We start from the raw sequence: 14,118 nt of genomic DNA, 5'->3' as shown, positions 1-14,118 counted from the left end.
AATTTTATTTTCTAATTATAAAAATATTGATACAAAGCAATGAGAAACAATTGCCATATTTATCTAAGCAAACATATGACATTCTAAATTTATTTTTTTAAATAAAGAATTAAATACTAGTTAAATAATTTTTACCTCAGAATGTAGAATATCATCAATGTTTCATCATCAATATTTCTAAGATATATTTTATTTATACTTGTCTGTCCTGAGGATGCTTCTTCACATGAACATGTAGTATAACCTGCCAGAAGTACTTGTAGGATATTTTAGGCACCAATCCACATTCTGTTCTAGTTACAAGCCAAAATTCATACAGTAAATATTATATGAAACTCAAATCAATCAAACATTAAGTTTTACACTGAAAATATTCTATCAAAATATAATAGAGATGATTAATTTGATACATATTTTGGCTTTGTTTTATGTAATTTATTTAGCTTCTATTAAGAGGAGCAAACTATCATGTATGATGACACTACTTTACTTCATTAGACACCACAGATACAATCAGAGCCGTGGGCTTCAGGTAATTTTTGTTGATGTGAGTAGCTTAATGGTGTATACAGGGAAGTCTCCATGATGTGTGTTCAGATCTAAGGCGACAATGAATTCTTGTGATGAAACAAAAACACGGCAAAAAAAAACACCTAAGTTTTATTACATGTTTGCTTTCAAATTAACTTTTGACCAATATCCTTTAAAAATAATTTTAGTGATGCCATTATCTCCAAACTCCACATTTGGTTTCCCAACCCTCTTGTTATCAAATACAAAAAAATCACTCAATTTAAGGTTCAGTTTTTTTAAGGACATTTGTTGGCATTCTGTTTTTTGTTTTTGTTTTTGTTTTTAATAAAAAGTCAACACTAGCATTATAAGTAGAAGGAGACATAGTCTTAAAAACTTGACCAGTCTTTCTGCTCTTTGACGCTGAGGAGGAAGCATCGCTGAAGGCTCTGATCATCCTGCCATCATGTCCAAGTCAGAGTCTCCCAAGGAGCCGGAACAGCTGCGGAAGCTCTTCATCGGAGGGCTGAGCTTTGAAACAACTGATGAGAGTCTGAGGAGCCATTTTGAGCAATGGGGAACACTAACCGACTGTGTGGTAATGAGAGATCCAAACACCAAGAGATCCAGGGGCTTTGGGTTTGTCACATACGCCACTGTGGAAGAAGTGGATGCTGCCATGAATGCAAGACCACACAAGGTGGATGGAAGAGTCGTGGAACCTAAGAGGGCTGTGTCAAGAGAAGATTCTCAGAGACCAGGTGCCCACTTAACTGTGAAAAAGATCTTTGTTGGTGGTATTAAAGAAGACACTGAAGAACATCACCTACGAGATTATTTTGAGCAGTATGGGAAAATTGAAGTGATAGAAATTATGACTGACAGAGGCAGTGGGAAAAAGAGAGGCTTTGCTTTTGTCACCTTTGATGACCATGACTCTGTGGATAAGATTGTTATTCAGAAATACCATACTGTGAATGGCCACAACTGTGAAGTAAGAAAAGCTCTGTCAAAGCAAGAGATGGCTAGTGCTTCATCCAGCCAGAGAGGTCGAAGTGGTTCTGGAAACTTTGGTGGTGGTCGTGGAGGTGGTTTTGGTGGCAATGACAATTTTGGTCGAGGAGGGAACTTCAGTGGTCGTGGTGGCTTTGGTGGCAGCCGTGGTGGTGGTGGATATGGTGGCAGTGGGGATGGCTATAATGGATTTGGCAATGACGGAAGCAATTTTGGAGGTGGTGGAAGCTACAATGATTTTGGCAATTACAACAATCAGTCTTCAAATTTTGGACCGATGAAGGGAGGGAACTTTGGAGGCAGGAGCTCTGGCCCTTATGGTGGTGGAGGCCAGTACTTTGCTAAACCACAAAACCAAGGTGGCTATGGAGGTTCCAGCAGCAGCAGTAGCTATGGCAGTGGCAGGAGGTTCTAATTATAGCCAGGAAACAAAGCTTAGCAGGAGAGGAGAGCCAGAGAAGTGACAGGGAAGCTACAGGTTACAACAGATTTGTGAACTCAGCCAAGCACAGTGGTGGCAGGGCCTAGCTGCTACAAAGAAGACATGTTTTAGACAATACTCATGTGTGTGGGCAAAAACTCCAGGACTGTATTTGTGACTAATTGTATAACAGGTTATTTTAGTTTCTGTTCTGTGGAAAGTGTAAAGCATTCCAACAAAAGGTTTTACTGTAGACCTATTTCACCCATGCTGTTGATTGCTAAATGTAATAGTCTGATCATGACGCTGAATAAATGTGTCTTTTTTTTTTTTTTAAATGTGCTGTGTAAAGTTAGTCTACTCTTGAAGCCATCTTGGTAATCTTCCCCAACAGTGTGAAGTTAGAATTCCTTCAGGGTGATGCCAAGTTCCATTTGGAATTTATTTATGATTGCTTGGGTGGAGAAGCCATTGTCTTCAAAAACCTTGGTGTTGTTAAACTGCCAGTTACTGTTGTAACTTAACAGTTTCACCATTGAAAGGGTCATCCAAGCAAGGTCACAATTTGGTTATAAAATGGTTGTTGGCACACCCTGTGCAATATCAAAATTGAATAACGGTATCAGATAAAATAACAGATGGGAATGAAGCTTGTGTATCATCCATTATCATGTGTACTCAATAAACGATTTAATTCTCTTGAATGGAAAAAAAAAAAAACTTGACCAGTTACATGAGATCAATTAAGTGTATAATATGAAATTCATCTTAATTTAACTTGAATTTAAAGATACTAGTATTTATAAAATGCAAAGAATTTGATATATATATATATATCAAATATATATATATATATATATATATTACAAAGAAGTATAGCTAGCAAAACAATCATTCTAAAACTTGTATTATATGGAAATCCATGTCACAATGCCAATAGTTAGTGATTAAATACAGTTATATTTCATGTACTTCTATAAATACACTCATCAGGTTTATATAGTAATGTATATGTATGTATATTTCATTCCATGCAATAACTTAGAAAGAAATGTTAATCCATAATTGCAAAATAACTTTGAAACTGAATGGAGACAGAGCTTGAAGACATTGCATGCAGTTTAGATGTCTATGGCTGTGGTAATTAAAGATCATGCCAAAAGCAAGTTGGAGAGAAAAGATTTCATTTTATCTTGCAACTCTCAGGTCACACTCTGTTACTGGGGGGAATCAGGGTTTCAGCTCAAGATAGGAGCCTAGAGGCAGGAACTGAAATAGAAGTCATGGATGAATGATGCTTCCTGGTTCACTCTCGATGGCTTACCTAGACTTCTTTCTTCTCACAGGACCTCCTATCTAGAGGTGTAACAGACAAAGGTGTACTACACTCTCCCATATGTGTTAAACATGTATAAAAAATAAATATATGTATAAAATATTAATAAAGAAAATGTCTCACAGACATTCCTGTAGACCAATCCTATAGAGACATTTTCTATATTCATCTTCTGTTTTTCCAAATGTCTAGGTTGGTGCCCAGATGACAAAATCAACCATAATGCATTGTTACCTTAGTTCATATTGTGTCTATATACATATTAAATGTTTCTTACCCATGAGGGAATTAAAAATAAATGCAGTGTTCAAATAGTGAATACATCTTCCTCAAGACTAAAATAAAATATAATTCACCAATAATAAACAGAACATGTACTTCAAACTGAACGTGTACTTAAGTAGCCATCAGAACCACCAACAAAGACTATAGACTGGGAAGAAATATAATACATAACATGAATATACAAAATTTCTGAAATATACTAGCATAAATAAAAACACAATAATATAAATATGTGGTTGAAAAATATATTTAACATCTTTATGTAGAGAATTAAGATAAAATAAGTTTAGTGAATGAGCCATACCTAGTGATAAGATTCCATGTTTTAAAATTTCTTTTTCTTTACGTGATGTAGGTCTTTCTAGGTGTTTGTACAGACATGTGTCAATATACAGAGCCAAATCTGGGTTTTGCCTCTCCAAGAAATGGAAGTATATGTATTGAATAACTGAATAATAATCAAACTTCAATCTTCCAAAAGAGCAGTAGGTACTCTTAATAACTGAGACATTTTGACCTCTTAGGCACATAAAATTTTTGAATAGTTACTAGTTTGGTTCAGTGTATTTATTGAGATGGTAAAGTTGGCTACCATCAAGTCAGACTGAACCTTAGTTCAATCCCTTGAAGCCACAGGAAGAAAGGAAAGAACTGATTCCCTGATGCTGTCTACTGACCTGCAAACAGAAAGATTGTAGTATATTAAATAAATAAAAAGGAAAATAGAAGTAAATGATTTCCACTTAGTTAAGACATACAGAAATTAAATTCCAGGAAAGAAATAATAATTAATCAATTGAGAGAAAATCTTCAACATAAATTTTATGTAATATATATGTATAAAATATATATCATAGTTTACTGTACATTATGCATGTATATTATGTATGCACATATTTTTACATGTATTATTCTAGTGTTTGGAAAATAAAGATTATTTGAGATTTATTTACTTATTGATGTAATTTATTGTTATATCATATTCTCAAGAAAAGCAACCTGAAATTGTAAAAGGGATTTCATACATTTTGTAGTTTAAAGTAGTACCAATGTAAAAGAAATGGTGGGAAATAACACATGCACACAAAACAGTTATATGTGAAAAATTATAAAACATATCTATCAATGAGAAAGGATAAGGCTGAACTGGAGCAGTGATAGACTTAAATTTAGCTTGATAAATGATGTTTCTATTTCCTTTTTGAAGCATCTTTCCCTTTGAAAGTAAGAGAGTTATGTTACTTGATCTTAAGGTCTAAAGGTAGAAAACAAAGTTTAGTAATCCTGGCCGTTATTAAAATTATATCATAAATTGGATGTTGATTATAGAATGTGGACTTGTCTAAAGGATAAAGATTTAAGTATTCATGTTATTGCCACTTAGCTGTCAAATATTAAACTCCTTAAATATTTACTCTACTAATTTCTCATGCAACATATTTTATATTGTGAGATTAGTTACATTTTGCAATCATTGGAGTCAATTCTCACATTCCACAATGTTGGTCTAAGGGACGGAATTCTGGTTATTGGATTTGGCATCAAGTGTCTTTATACACCTTACATCTTATAGGCACAAGAATGTTCATCATGCCTTGAAATAAGATTTAAATCTCCATTTATAGAAATGATTTGAGAACATTGTCTTGTTTATGTGTGTGTTTTTTGGGGGAGTGCATGCATATATGGATAGGTAACAGATAAGGACTTTCAAATGAATAGTGTGACTGTGTACATGTCCTTATTGATCCTAATTTTCAGTGTAACATATCCTACAGTTATATGAGCAAACAAGTCTCAACTGAGGCATTTCCTAGATCAGATTGGCCTGTGGGGGACTGCATTGGCTGTTAGTCAACATAGTAGAGCCTAACCCACTTGGTGCTGCACTATCCTCAGGAGTTACTCCTGTTCTTTATCTGAAATCTAGCTAAGTGTTAACTTGTGATTGAGTCATCTTCAGCAGTTGGTATCTTTCCAGTTTCACCTTCAAGTTTCTGTTTAAGTTCCTGCCCTGAATATTCTCAGTAGTATACTGTAACCTTACTGTCAAAATAAAACCTGTATTGTGGGATACTAAACAGGGAAGACTGCTCAGACATGGGTAAAAGGCAATACAACCTCTTTGTTTGTCAAGCAGCAACTACACTGGATACTTGGGATCCAAGGGTAGCTCTTAGACTTTCACTTGGTGAGATTTTAAACAAACAAACAAAACAAATAAACAAACAAACACATTTTTTGATTTGCGTACTTCAGTTAATAGGAACACATTAGTCAGAAGCTTAACTACAAAAGACAAAAAATTAGGTTAGTACATTTTGAGACTTTCTAAGAACTATATGGAGGCCTACTAAGGTCTGGGGCCCTGTAAAACTTGTTCTTTTGTCAAAGTTGTCTTTTGTCATGGTATTGACTACTGCATCAAAACTGAACCTATTACAGAAATTGGTACCAGAGAAGTAGGCATGTTGTTATGAAGGCCCAACAATGTAGCTTCTATGGCTTGGACTTCTTTATGGGAGGAACACTGAAGCATTTGTAAATTTGTGCTGGATAACCCATTGTGTGTTCCAACAGGAATTTTGCTTTTTGTGTGGAATTGGACAATGAGAATTCTGAGGAAAATTCAGAAAAAAAGTGTCCTGACTTGTGAAGTTTCAGAATGAATTAAAATCTCTCAAAGCCATTATTAATGTGATATTGTTTTATGAGGAATCTGTTTGAATCTTTTTGTACTATTTGGTTATTATTAATAAAAGTTCTGCATTATTAATGTGAAACCTTATGTTACTTTATTGTTACAATACCAATCTGTTTATTCAGGGTCAGCCCACAAATGCTGTTGTCTAAGAGAGATAATTGTATACCTCAAGTTAACAGACACAGTTGGCAACACGTAAGATTCCCTGAATGACACTCATTCTGAAGAGATAATATATATAGGTTTTTAAAGGGCCATGGAAAATACCTTAGGCTTAGAAATTTGGGATGGGTAGAATCCCTGAGGAGTGCCTAGGTAAAGTTAATAGTGAATGTTCAATCTGATATGTACTATAATTCTCAGGATGTCAGGAATACATGGATTGTTGAATATCTGATAAGGATAGCTATATGTTGGTAGAGAAAAATCTTACCCTGGGAGACAAGGTCTGTGTACTGCAGACAGCAGAACTGGACAGTAGGACCTGTCTAAGCCTGTGGAGTCAGACTGTTGTACAAAGGGTTATTTCAAGAAGCCTGACACAGAGCACAAATTAGATCTAAACTGCTATATTTGAGATTTGGTCCTTCACTATGTCTTGGTTTTCACTATTGAGTTTTAGGACTGAAAATCAGTGTGCTAAAAAATTTCAGCCAAGCATGGACAAACAAATATCACATTGTCTTTCATAGCCTAGAAAATGAATGGGAATCTGCAACTCACAGGGGTGAGGAGGTGAGGGGCATCTCCAGGATGAAATAGAGATCTGGAATAAGAGAGGTGACCAAGAAACAATGGGAATACCTGTAACTTACTACACTGGGAATATGAACCTGAAGATGCCACCTTCTGTAGCCAGGCAGGAACCCCAGTGGAACACTAGGGACACCAACCTACCCACAAAACTTTCAACCCGAAATTTATCCTGACAACAAGAAATGCAAGCACAGGTGATGGAGCAGAGACTAAGGGAATGGCCAACCAATAACTGGACCAACTTGCCACCTAGTCTCATGGTAGGGAATTGATATACAGGATGAAGAACTCAGATTCTTGAATTAAAAACTAAGACTAATTGAATACGTAGACACTTGAACTGAACAGACAAATTTTAAGCTGAATTATACAAATGTGAATAGACAAATTTTACAATTATCCAGTTACTTTAGCCAGAATGGAAGGACTAATCCAAATGTATTTAGATTAGAAATGACTTCATTCAGAATGCCAATCATTTAGTGAGTAAACACAATGGACAACTTGTGTTAATGTTGCTTAGGGAAACGTATACTTTATCCTCTCTTAGTATGAACTTCAAGTAATACATCCATTATGTAAATTAATATGTAAGAGTCTTTAAAATGTAGGATTTATGTGCTTATAAATCCAGGGATACAGCTACTGAACAAGAACCCAAATGAGTCCATGACAGCATAGAATGCTGATGCTTGCATCCTGATGTTTATTTGACACTGTTAATGATGGCATTTGACTGACTTAGCCTGATAATAATTAAACAGATCATAATATTTAACAGATATGTGAGTGAATGAAATATAAAACATATAGGCAGTGGTATGTTAGCCATTCATTAAGATACAAAAAGTCATGTTTTTTCAAAAAAATATATAGGACTGAAGATCAGTGTGTTAAAAATTATCAGCTATTCTTGGAAAATCAAGTATCTCATTGTGTTTCATTTGTTAATATTAAAACAAACAGGAATTGAAAGTACAGAGAGATTATTATGGACTAGGAAGATAATCACAAAGAAAATCTAAGAAGAATAAGTTACATTATATACATATATGAAACTTACTATTTTGTAAAGTTAATGTATGGCAATAAATAATATACAACATACATGCATTTTATACATACATACATACATAATATATATACATATGATTACATACACATACATACACACTTGTTACTTGAATGATGATGATTTTAACTAATTTTTTTCGTGCTTTTAGCTTACTTTTGTTGAAAACATCTTATATTCTACATACAAGTTATGAACTTATGGGAATGGAGAGAGGACTTAGAAATTAAGAGCCCTTCCTGCTCTGAAGAGTCCATGGCTGTGGATTCCTGTGCCCAAACCAGACAGATCATTATTGCCTCTAACTAATGAGCTATGAAATCAAAAATGCTATCTTCTTCTATATACATTGTACACATATGGACACATGAGTACACAGAGATAGACACAAATAACAACTAAGCAAATAAATTTGAATAACATGACAACATTTCTTGAGTTTCAGTTGGCAAGTCGCATGCAGTAAAATACTGTCTCACACAGTTGAACAGCATGTGATTACAAAGTCAATAACTCTTCCAATTCCTTTGTCAGGAAACCATAGAGCTATGCAATTTTACAGGTTAAGCTTATTAAAATTGTAAATGATGAGAAATTTTTAACTTTCACTCTCATACTAAGTAGAGAAACATCTGGAGAAGGGTAATTAAAATACAACATAAAAATATAATCTCTGTATCTGCCAACATCAAAGAACTGCATTCATCATCCTTAGTGGCAGAATGTTTAGTGATACAATGCAGACACCAGTAAATCCAGTAGCAAAGATAGTAGTTCTAGTAAGCATACAAAAATATAATTTAAAAGCTGTATTACTTTCAAAATAAAAGAAAAAATTTTAATAGTACTTCTTTCTTATATAATTTGGAGAAAAATAATTGATACCTAGATTACACCACATCAAAATTCACTTAAACAGAGACCAAAGAAAAACACATTTATTACTAAATAAATATTAGGATGAATTTGTTGTGCACTATGGCCAAATTTTCAAGATAGGAACAGGACAAGTAATACTCTCTCAGATAGTCAAATAGACATAATATGAAATTTATGTAAGTATACTTTTCTATATATTAATTCTCATTCTTTTGACTTTTATATTATTTTATACATAAATAATTTAGTATATATTTTAATCTAGATTTTCTATATAAGAGTAATAAATAAAATATTTGTGGACCTTATTTTTATCTTATTTCACTTTATAAAAATGTTCTTATGTTGCTCTAAGAATGAATGTATATATTCATGAATGAATATATATATATATATATATATATATATATATATATATTTGTTTTTAAATTTAAATTTTACTTATGTATATATGGACATATGATTGAGTGTGTTACGTGCATATATATATATATATGTGTGTGTGTATATATATATATATATATATATATATATATATATATATATATATGTATGTATATGTTTATAAAGGAAGATGGAGTATTATAGTATACTTTTTCTAAACGCTGGAACTAAAAGAGAAGGTATGACATACCTTCTGTGTTATACACAGGCACAAATATTCTTATTTTTAGCTATTCACTTTTCCTCTGAGTGCTTTTTAATTATTGTAAGACACATTGAACATTATGAGCATATCACAACATATTTATATAAAGTACTCAGAAATATTTTAATAATGTTATATATATATAATAATGTTATATAAAGTTATATCAAAACACTAAATTGTGCTAACATAATTAGAATAGTGTTATAACCAGGTATTTTGTGTGGAGCTAATTAGTATTTAGGTAAAATTAAGAATTTAATAAAATTAAAAATAATTTTAAAAAGTTAAGGTTGATTAATAATGGGAAATATACTTTTAAAACCATTTAACTAAATTTATAGCACATTTTTCAACATGTATATTAAGAAAATAGTTAAATAAAATACTTAGGATTTAACTTTCTTCTCCCTTGCCTTCCTGCTTCTCCCCTTCACTCCTCTCTCCTAATCCCTCTCCTTTTTTATTATTTTTCCTTTTTTATTTTTTAGAGGAATCATATTATGTTCAGGCAGCACACTCTAAATGTGGACAGAATTGGAACCATATCTATCAGTAGAATAGAGCAACTGAGGAGGTCTAGTGTGCATGAAAAGGCAGATATTATGCCTTTGTTAACTTATTCACCAGAAATCTACCTATATGGAGCTGTTTTGAATCTTTTCATATTATACAAATCAGCTGCAAGAACTGCAGACCCAGAAGCTAGGTACCATCCTGGAACACCCAGGTGCAGGTGTTACAGGCCCAGAGCAGGTTCTTGTTAGTTGGCAACGTGAAAGAGGAGATTTTCAAAATTCATTGTCTAGGCATTCCTAAGTGTGCAGGAGAAACTGTGTTCATTATAAATCTTTTTGTTCCATGTCTTAAATTATGACTATTTTGGATAATATGTGTTTCCAGAGGGAGAGAGGTTGTTTCCTCTTTCTGCATATCCTCACCAGCAGGTGCTGTCATTGAGTTTTGAACTTAGTCATTCTGATTGGTGTAAGGTGGAATCTCAGGGTCCTTTTGATTTGCACTTCCCTAATGACTAAGGATGGTGAACATTTCTTTAAGTGCTTCATGGCCATTTGAGATTCCTGTATTCAGAATTCTCTGTTTTGCTCTGTACCTCATTATAAAAGTGTGTTATTTGGTTTGCTAGAGTCTACCTTTTTGAATTCGTTATATATTTCAGATATTAGCCCTTTGTCACATGTACGATTAGTGAATATCTTCCCAATCTGTAGGATGAAATTTTGTCCTTTTGACAGTGTCCTTGCTTTACAGAAGGTTTTTTGTTTGTTTGCTTGTTTGTTTGTTTTCCTGTTTAATGAGGTTTACAAACTTGTACTACCACTCTGGAAATCAATCTGGTGGCTTCTTAGAAAATTGGGATTAGTTCTTCCTGAAGACCCAGCTATACCATTTCTAGTCATATACCCCAAAGATGCTCCACCATTCCACAAGGACATGTGCTCCAGATTCGATAGGTTCACTGCAACTTTATTTGTAATACCCAGAAACTTAAACCAACCCTGATGTCCCTCAAATGAATTATGGATACAGAAAATGTGGTTCATTAACACAATAGAATACTTTTCAGCTATTAAAACAAGGACATCATAAATTACAGGAAAATAAATGGAACTGGAAAATGTCCTGAGTGAGATAACCCAGTCCCCAAATGACATGTGTGATAGGAACCTAGCACATGTCCCCTGAGTGGCTTTACACAGCATCTGACTGAAACAGATACAGATGTGTAGCCAAACATTAAAGGGAGTTCAGGGACTCTTATGGAAGGATTGGGAAAAAGACTGAAGTTCCTGAAGGGAACAGGAACTCTACAGGAAGACCAATAGAGTCAACATGGGAGCTCTGGGAGCCTTCAGAGCCTGAATCACCAAAGAACATACATGGCCTAGACTGTGAGCCCCCTGGCACAAATACTAGATGTGGATCTCAGTTGCCATGTGGGTCACTCAACAACTGGAGTAGGGACTGTCCTCAGAGTTGTGGCCTGACTGTAGAATCAATTCTCCAACAGGGCTGCCTTGCTTGACCTCAGTGGAAGGAGATGCACCTAATTGTGCCAGAGACTTGATGTATCAAGGTGGGGGATGCTCCAGAAATCTCCACTCTCACAGAAGAGAAGGGGAGGGGGCATAGGGTAGGGTTGATGGGGTGGGCAGTGTTTGAAATTTAAATAAAAAAATATAAGTAAAATTTAAAAATAAAGAAAAAGGAAAAAAGAAAGAGAAAGAAATAAAGAGAGAGAGAGAGAGAAAGAAAGAAAGAAAGAAAGAAAGAAAGAAAGAAAGAAAGAAAGAAAGAAAGAGAGGAGGGAGGGACGGAGGGAAGGGGGAGGAAGGGAGGGAGGAGGGAAGAAAGGTTGTCCCTTTTCAAATGTCTAAAATGACCTTATTTCAAAAAGAATTTTTCATTTCCCATCTATCCTACTTTTAAACTTAGAAAATATTTGACACACTAAAATAAACTATTTTAAAAATACTTTTTACATCTGATATATGCTATATTTTTATAGAAATTGAGGATGATTACTTAAATGGATAGAAATAATCTTCAAAGTAACTACAGTAATGAGAATGATACCTACTGTCTCCCATCATGCTCAAAATTCAAGGGACGTGAGTTATTACCTTCTTCCAATGCTTGAAACTCTGATAGTGAGAGAAGGAACAGGGTATAAAGCAAACAAAGGTGGAGATATAGATAAGAGAACAGAAATCCCATAGCACAGGGCGTCTTGCTCAGGTTTCTAGAACAACTGCAGTCTGCTATATTAAGATACTTAAAAATATAGGAGCCTGTCAGACTGCTTAATGTATTGCATTAGCACATTCTTAAAAAATAAAAAAATAAGGTCTACTGATTCCTGTGTTTTCTTCCAATATGTATAAAGAATCATAAGCAATGTAATGATTTGTATATGCTTGGCCCAGGGAGTGGCATTATTAAAAGTTGTGGCCCTGTTGCAGTAGTTGTGTGCTTTTTGGAGTAGGTGTGTCACTGTGGGTGTGGGCATTAAGATCCTCATCCTAGCTGCCTGGAAGCCAGTATTCTGCTAGCAGCCTTCAGATGAAGATGTAGAACTCTCAGCTCTTCCTACACTATGCCTACCTGGATGTTGCCTTGAACTTCTGTGCCTGTAAGGCAGCTTCAACTAAATGTTATCCTTATTAGAGTTGCCTTGGTCATGGTATGTGTTCACAGCAGTAAAACTCAACTAAGACAGGCAACAATATACTTTTCATCTTGAGAGAGATATGTAATCCTCTAGCAATCCCAAGCAATGCAACCCTATCCTATCCATTACACTGAGATAGAATGATGCTAACTTTCACTAAAATTCATTTCTTAGTCTCTGACATACATATGCTTATCTATAACTACAGAGCAGGTGATACATTTTACTCTCTCCTTCCAACAAACTTATCATTAATTTAACAGGCCCATGTATTATTTTGTGGAGTGGAATAGAGATTATGAATACTGTAACCTAAATTGTGACACTGTGTTAGAGACTATGATAGTACAGAGAATGCAAATTAATATTCACTGAAAATAGTTATAGATGAAGATGCCAAATAAAGAGGGTCATGTTAATTCACTATCTTCTTGCAAAATTTACCTGTTTTGGCTGGTAGCCAAAGTACATGACTTGAAACTGATAAAGGACCCCAAGACAGAGTTATTAATTTAACAGGCTGACAAGCCAAGGATGGGTAAGATTCTGCCAGAGCCTTACCAACCTAAGACAGAAGTGCATTGCTTATGATAAAGCATATTACACAACAGATAAGGAAAGCTTTCTTGTCAGAATGACCTAAGACAGGCTCAGTCTGGTTTATGCAAGAAAAAGGGGGAGATGTGGAGAGATTTTGGGGTTGCCTGGCAGGATTCTGACGTTGGCCAAGGACAAGGAAATGGACTGCAGAAAGGAATCTGACATTAGGCTAGTACAAAGAAGTAATTTCAGGCACAAATCTAAATCTTAAGCTAGAACAAAGATCTAGGTTTTAGGCATGATAATGACTTTGGGCTAGGACAGGGAAGTTGGCTCAGATATTTTGATCATCCTGATAAGCCCTTAGAAATAGTGATCACAGGTGTGATCATGGGACTCTGTTTATTGTCATGTATGTTCTTTGATTATCTGAGTTTACTGTCTTCCTTGTTCCTGGACTATTTGCATCCATCATATTGCTAATTCCTCAACCGATAACTGACTTTAATAATTGCATGTAATTTAAATAGTATAAAGGCAAAAAAGGAGGAGGGGGCATGGGATAGGGGATTAATGGGTTGGGGAAGAGGATGGCATCTGAAATGTAAATAAATAAAATATCAAATAAAAAAAGAATCCATTGGGGCCAGAGATTTTATTTTATTTTATATTTACGTTGGAAGACTTTTTATTACTTTTCAAGCTCCTTGTTTTTTAAAGGTCTATTTAAGCTGTTGATCTCTTCTTGATTTTATT

General features: G+C 34.5%; 1 protein-coding gene across 1 annotated transcript; it reads left to right on the top strand.

The window, feature by feature from the left end:
- Window positions 1-925: 925 nt before the first annotated feature.
- On the top strand, window positions 926-2,312 carry LOC114611798 (heterogeneous nuclear ribonucleoprotein A1-like). Its single transcript, XM_028756560.1, has one exon. It carries the CDS (start codon window positions 980-982, stop codon window positions 1,940-1,942), a length of 963 nt encoding a protein of 320 aa, XP_028612393.1. The 5' UTR covers window positions 926-979; the 3' UTR covers window positions 1,943-2,312.
- Window positions 2,313-14,118: the final 11,806 nt, after the last annotated feature.

The sequence above is a fragment of the Grammomys surdaster genome, unplaced genomic scaffold (assembly GCF_004785775.1).
Source record: "Grammomys surdaster isolate TR1022 unplaced genomic scaffold, NIH_TR_1.0 126124, whole genome shotgun sequence".
NCBI classification, from domain to species: domain Eukaryota; kingdom Metazoa; phylum Chordata; class Mammalia; order Rodentia; family Muridae; genus Grammomys; species Grammomys surdaster.
The sequence above is the reverse complement of the archived record's forward strand: the minus strand, read 5'-3'. Positions and strand labels throughout refer to the sequence as shown.

Bases quoted from the DNA above. Each gene is read 5' to 3' on its own strand.
- LOC114611798 (XM_028756560.1), top strand. From the start codon at position 980: ATGTCCAAGTCAGAGTCTCCCAAGGAGCCGGAACAGCTGCGGAAGCTC.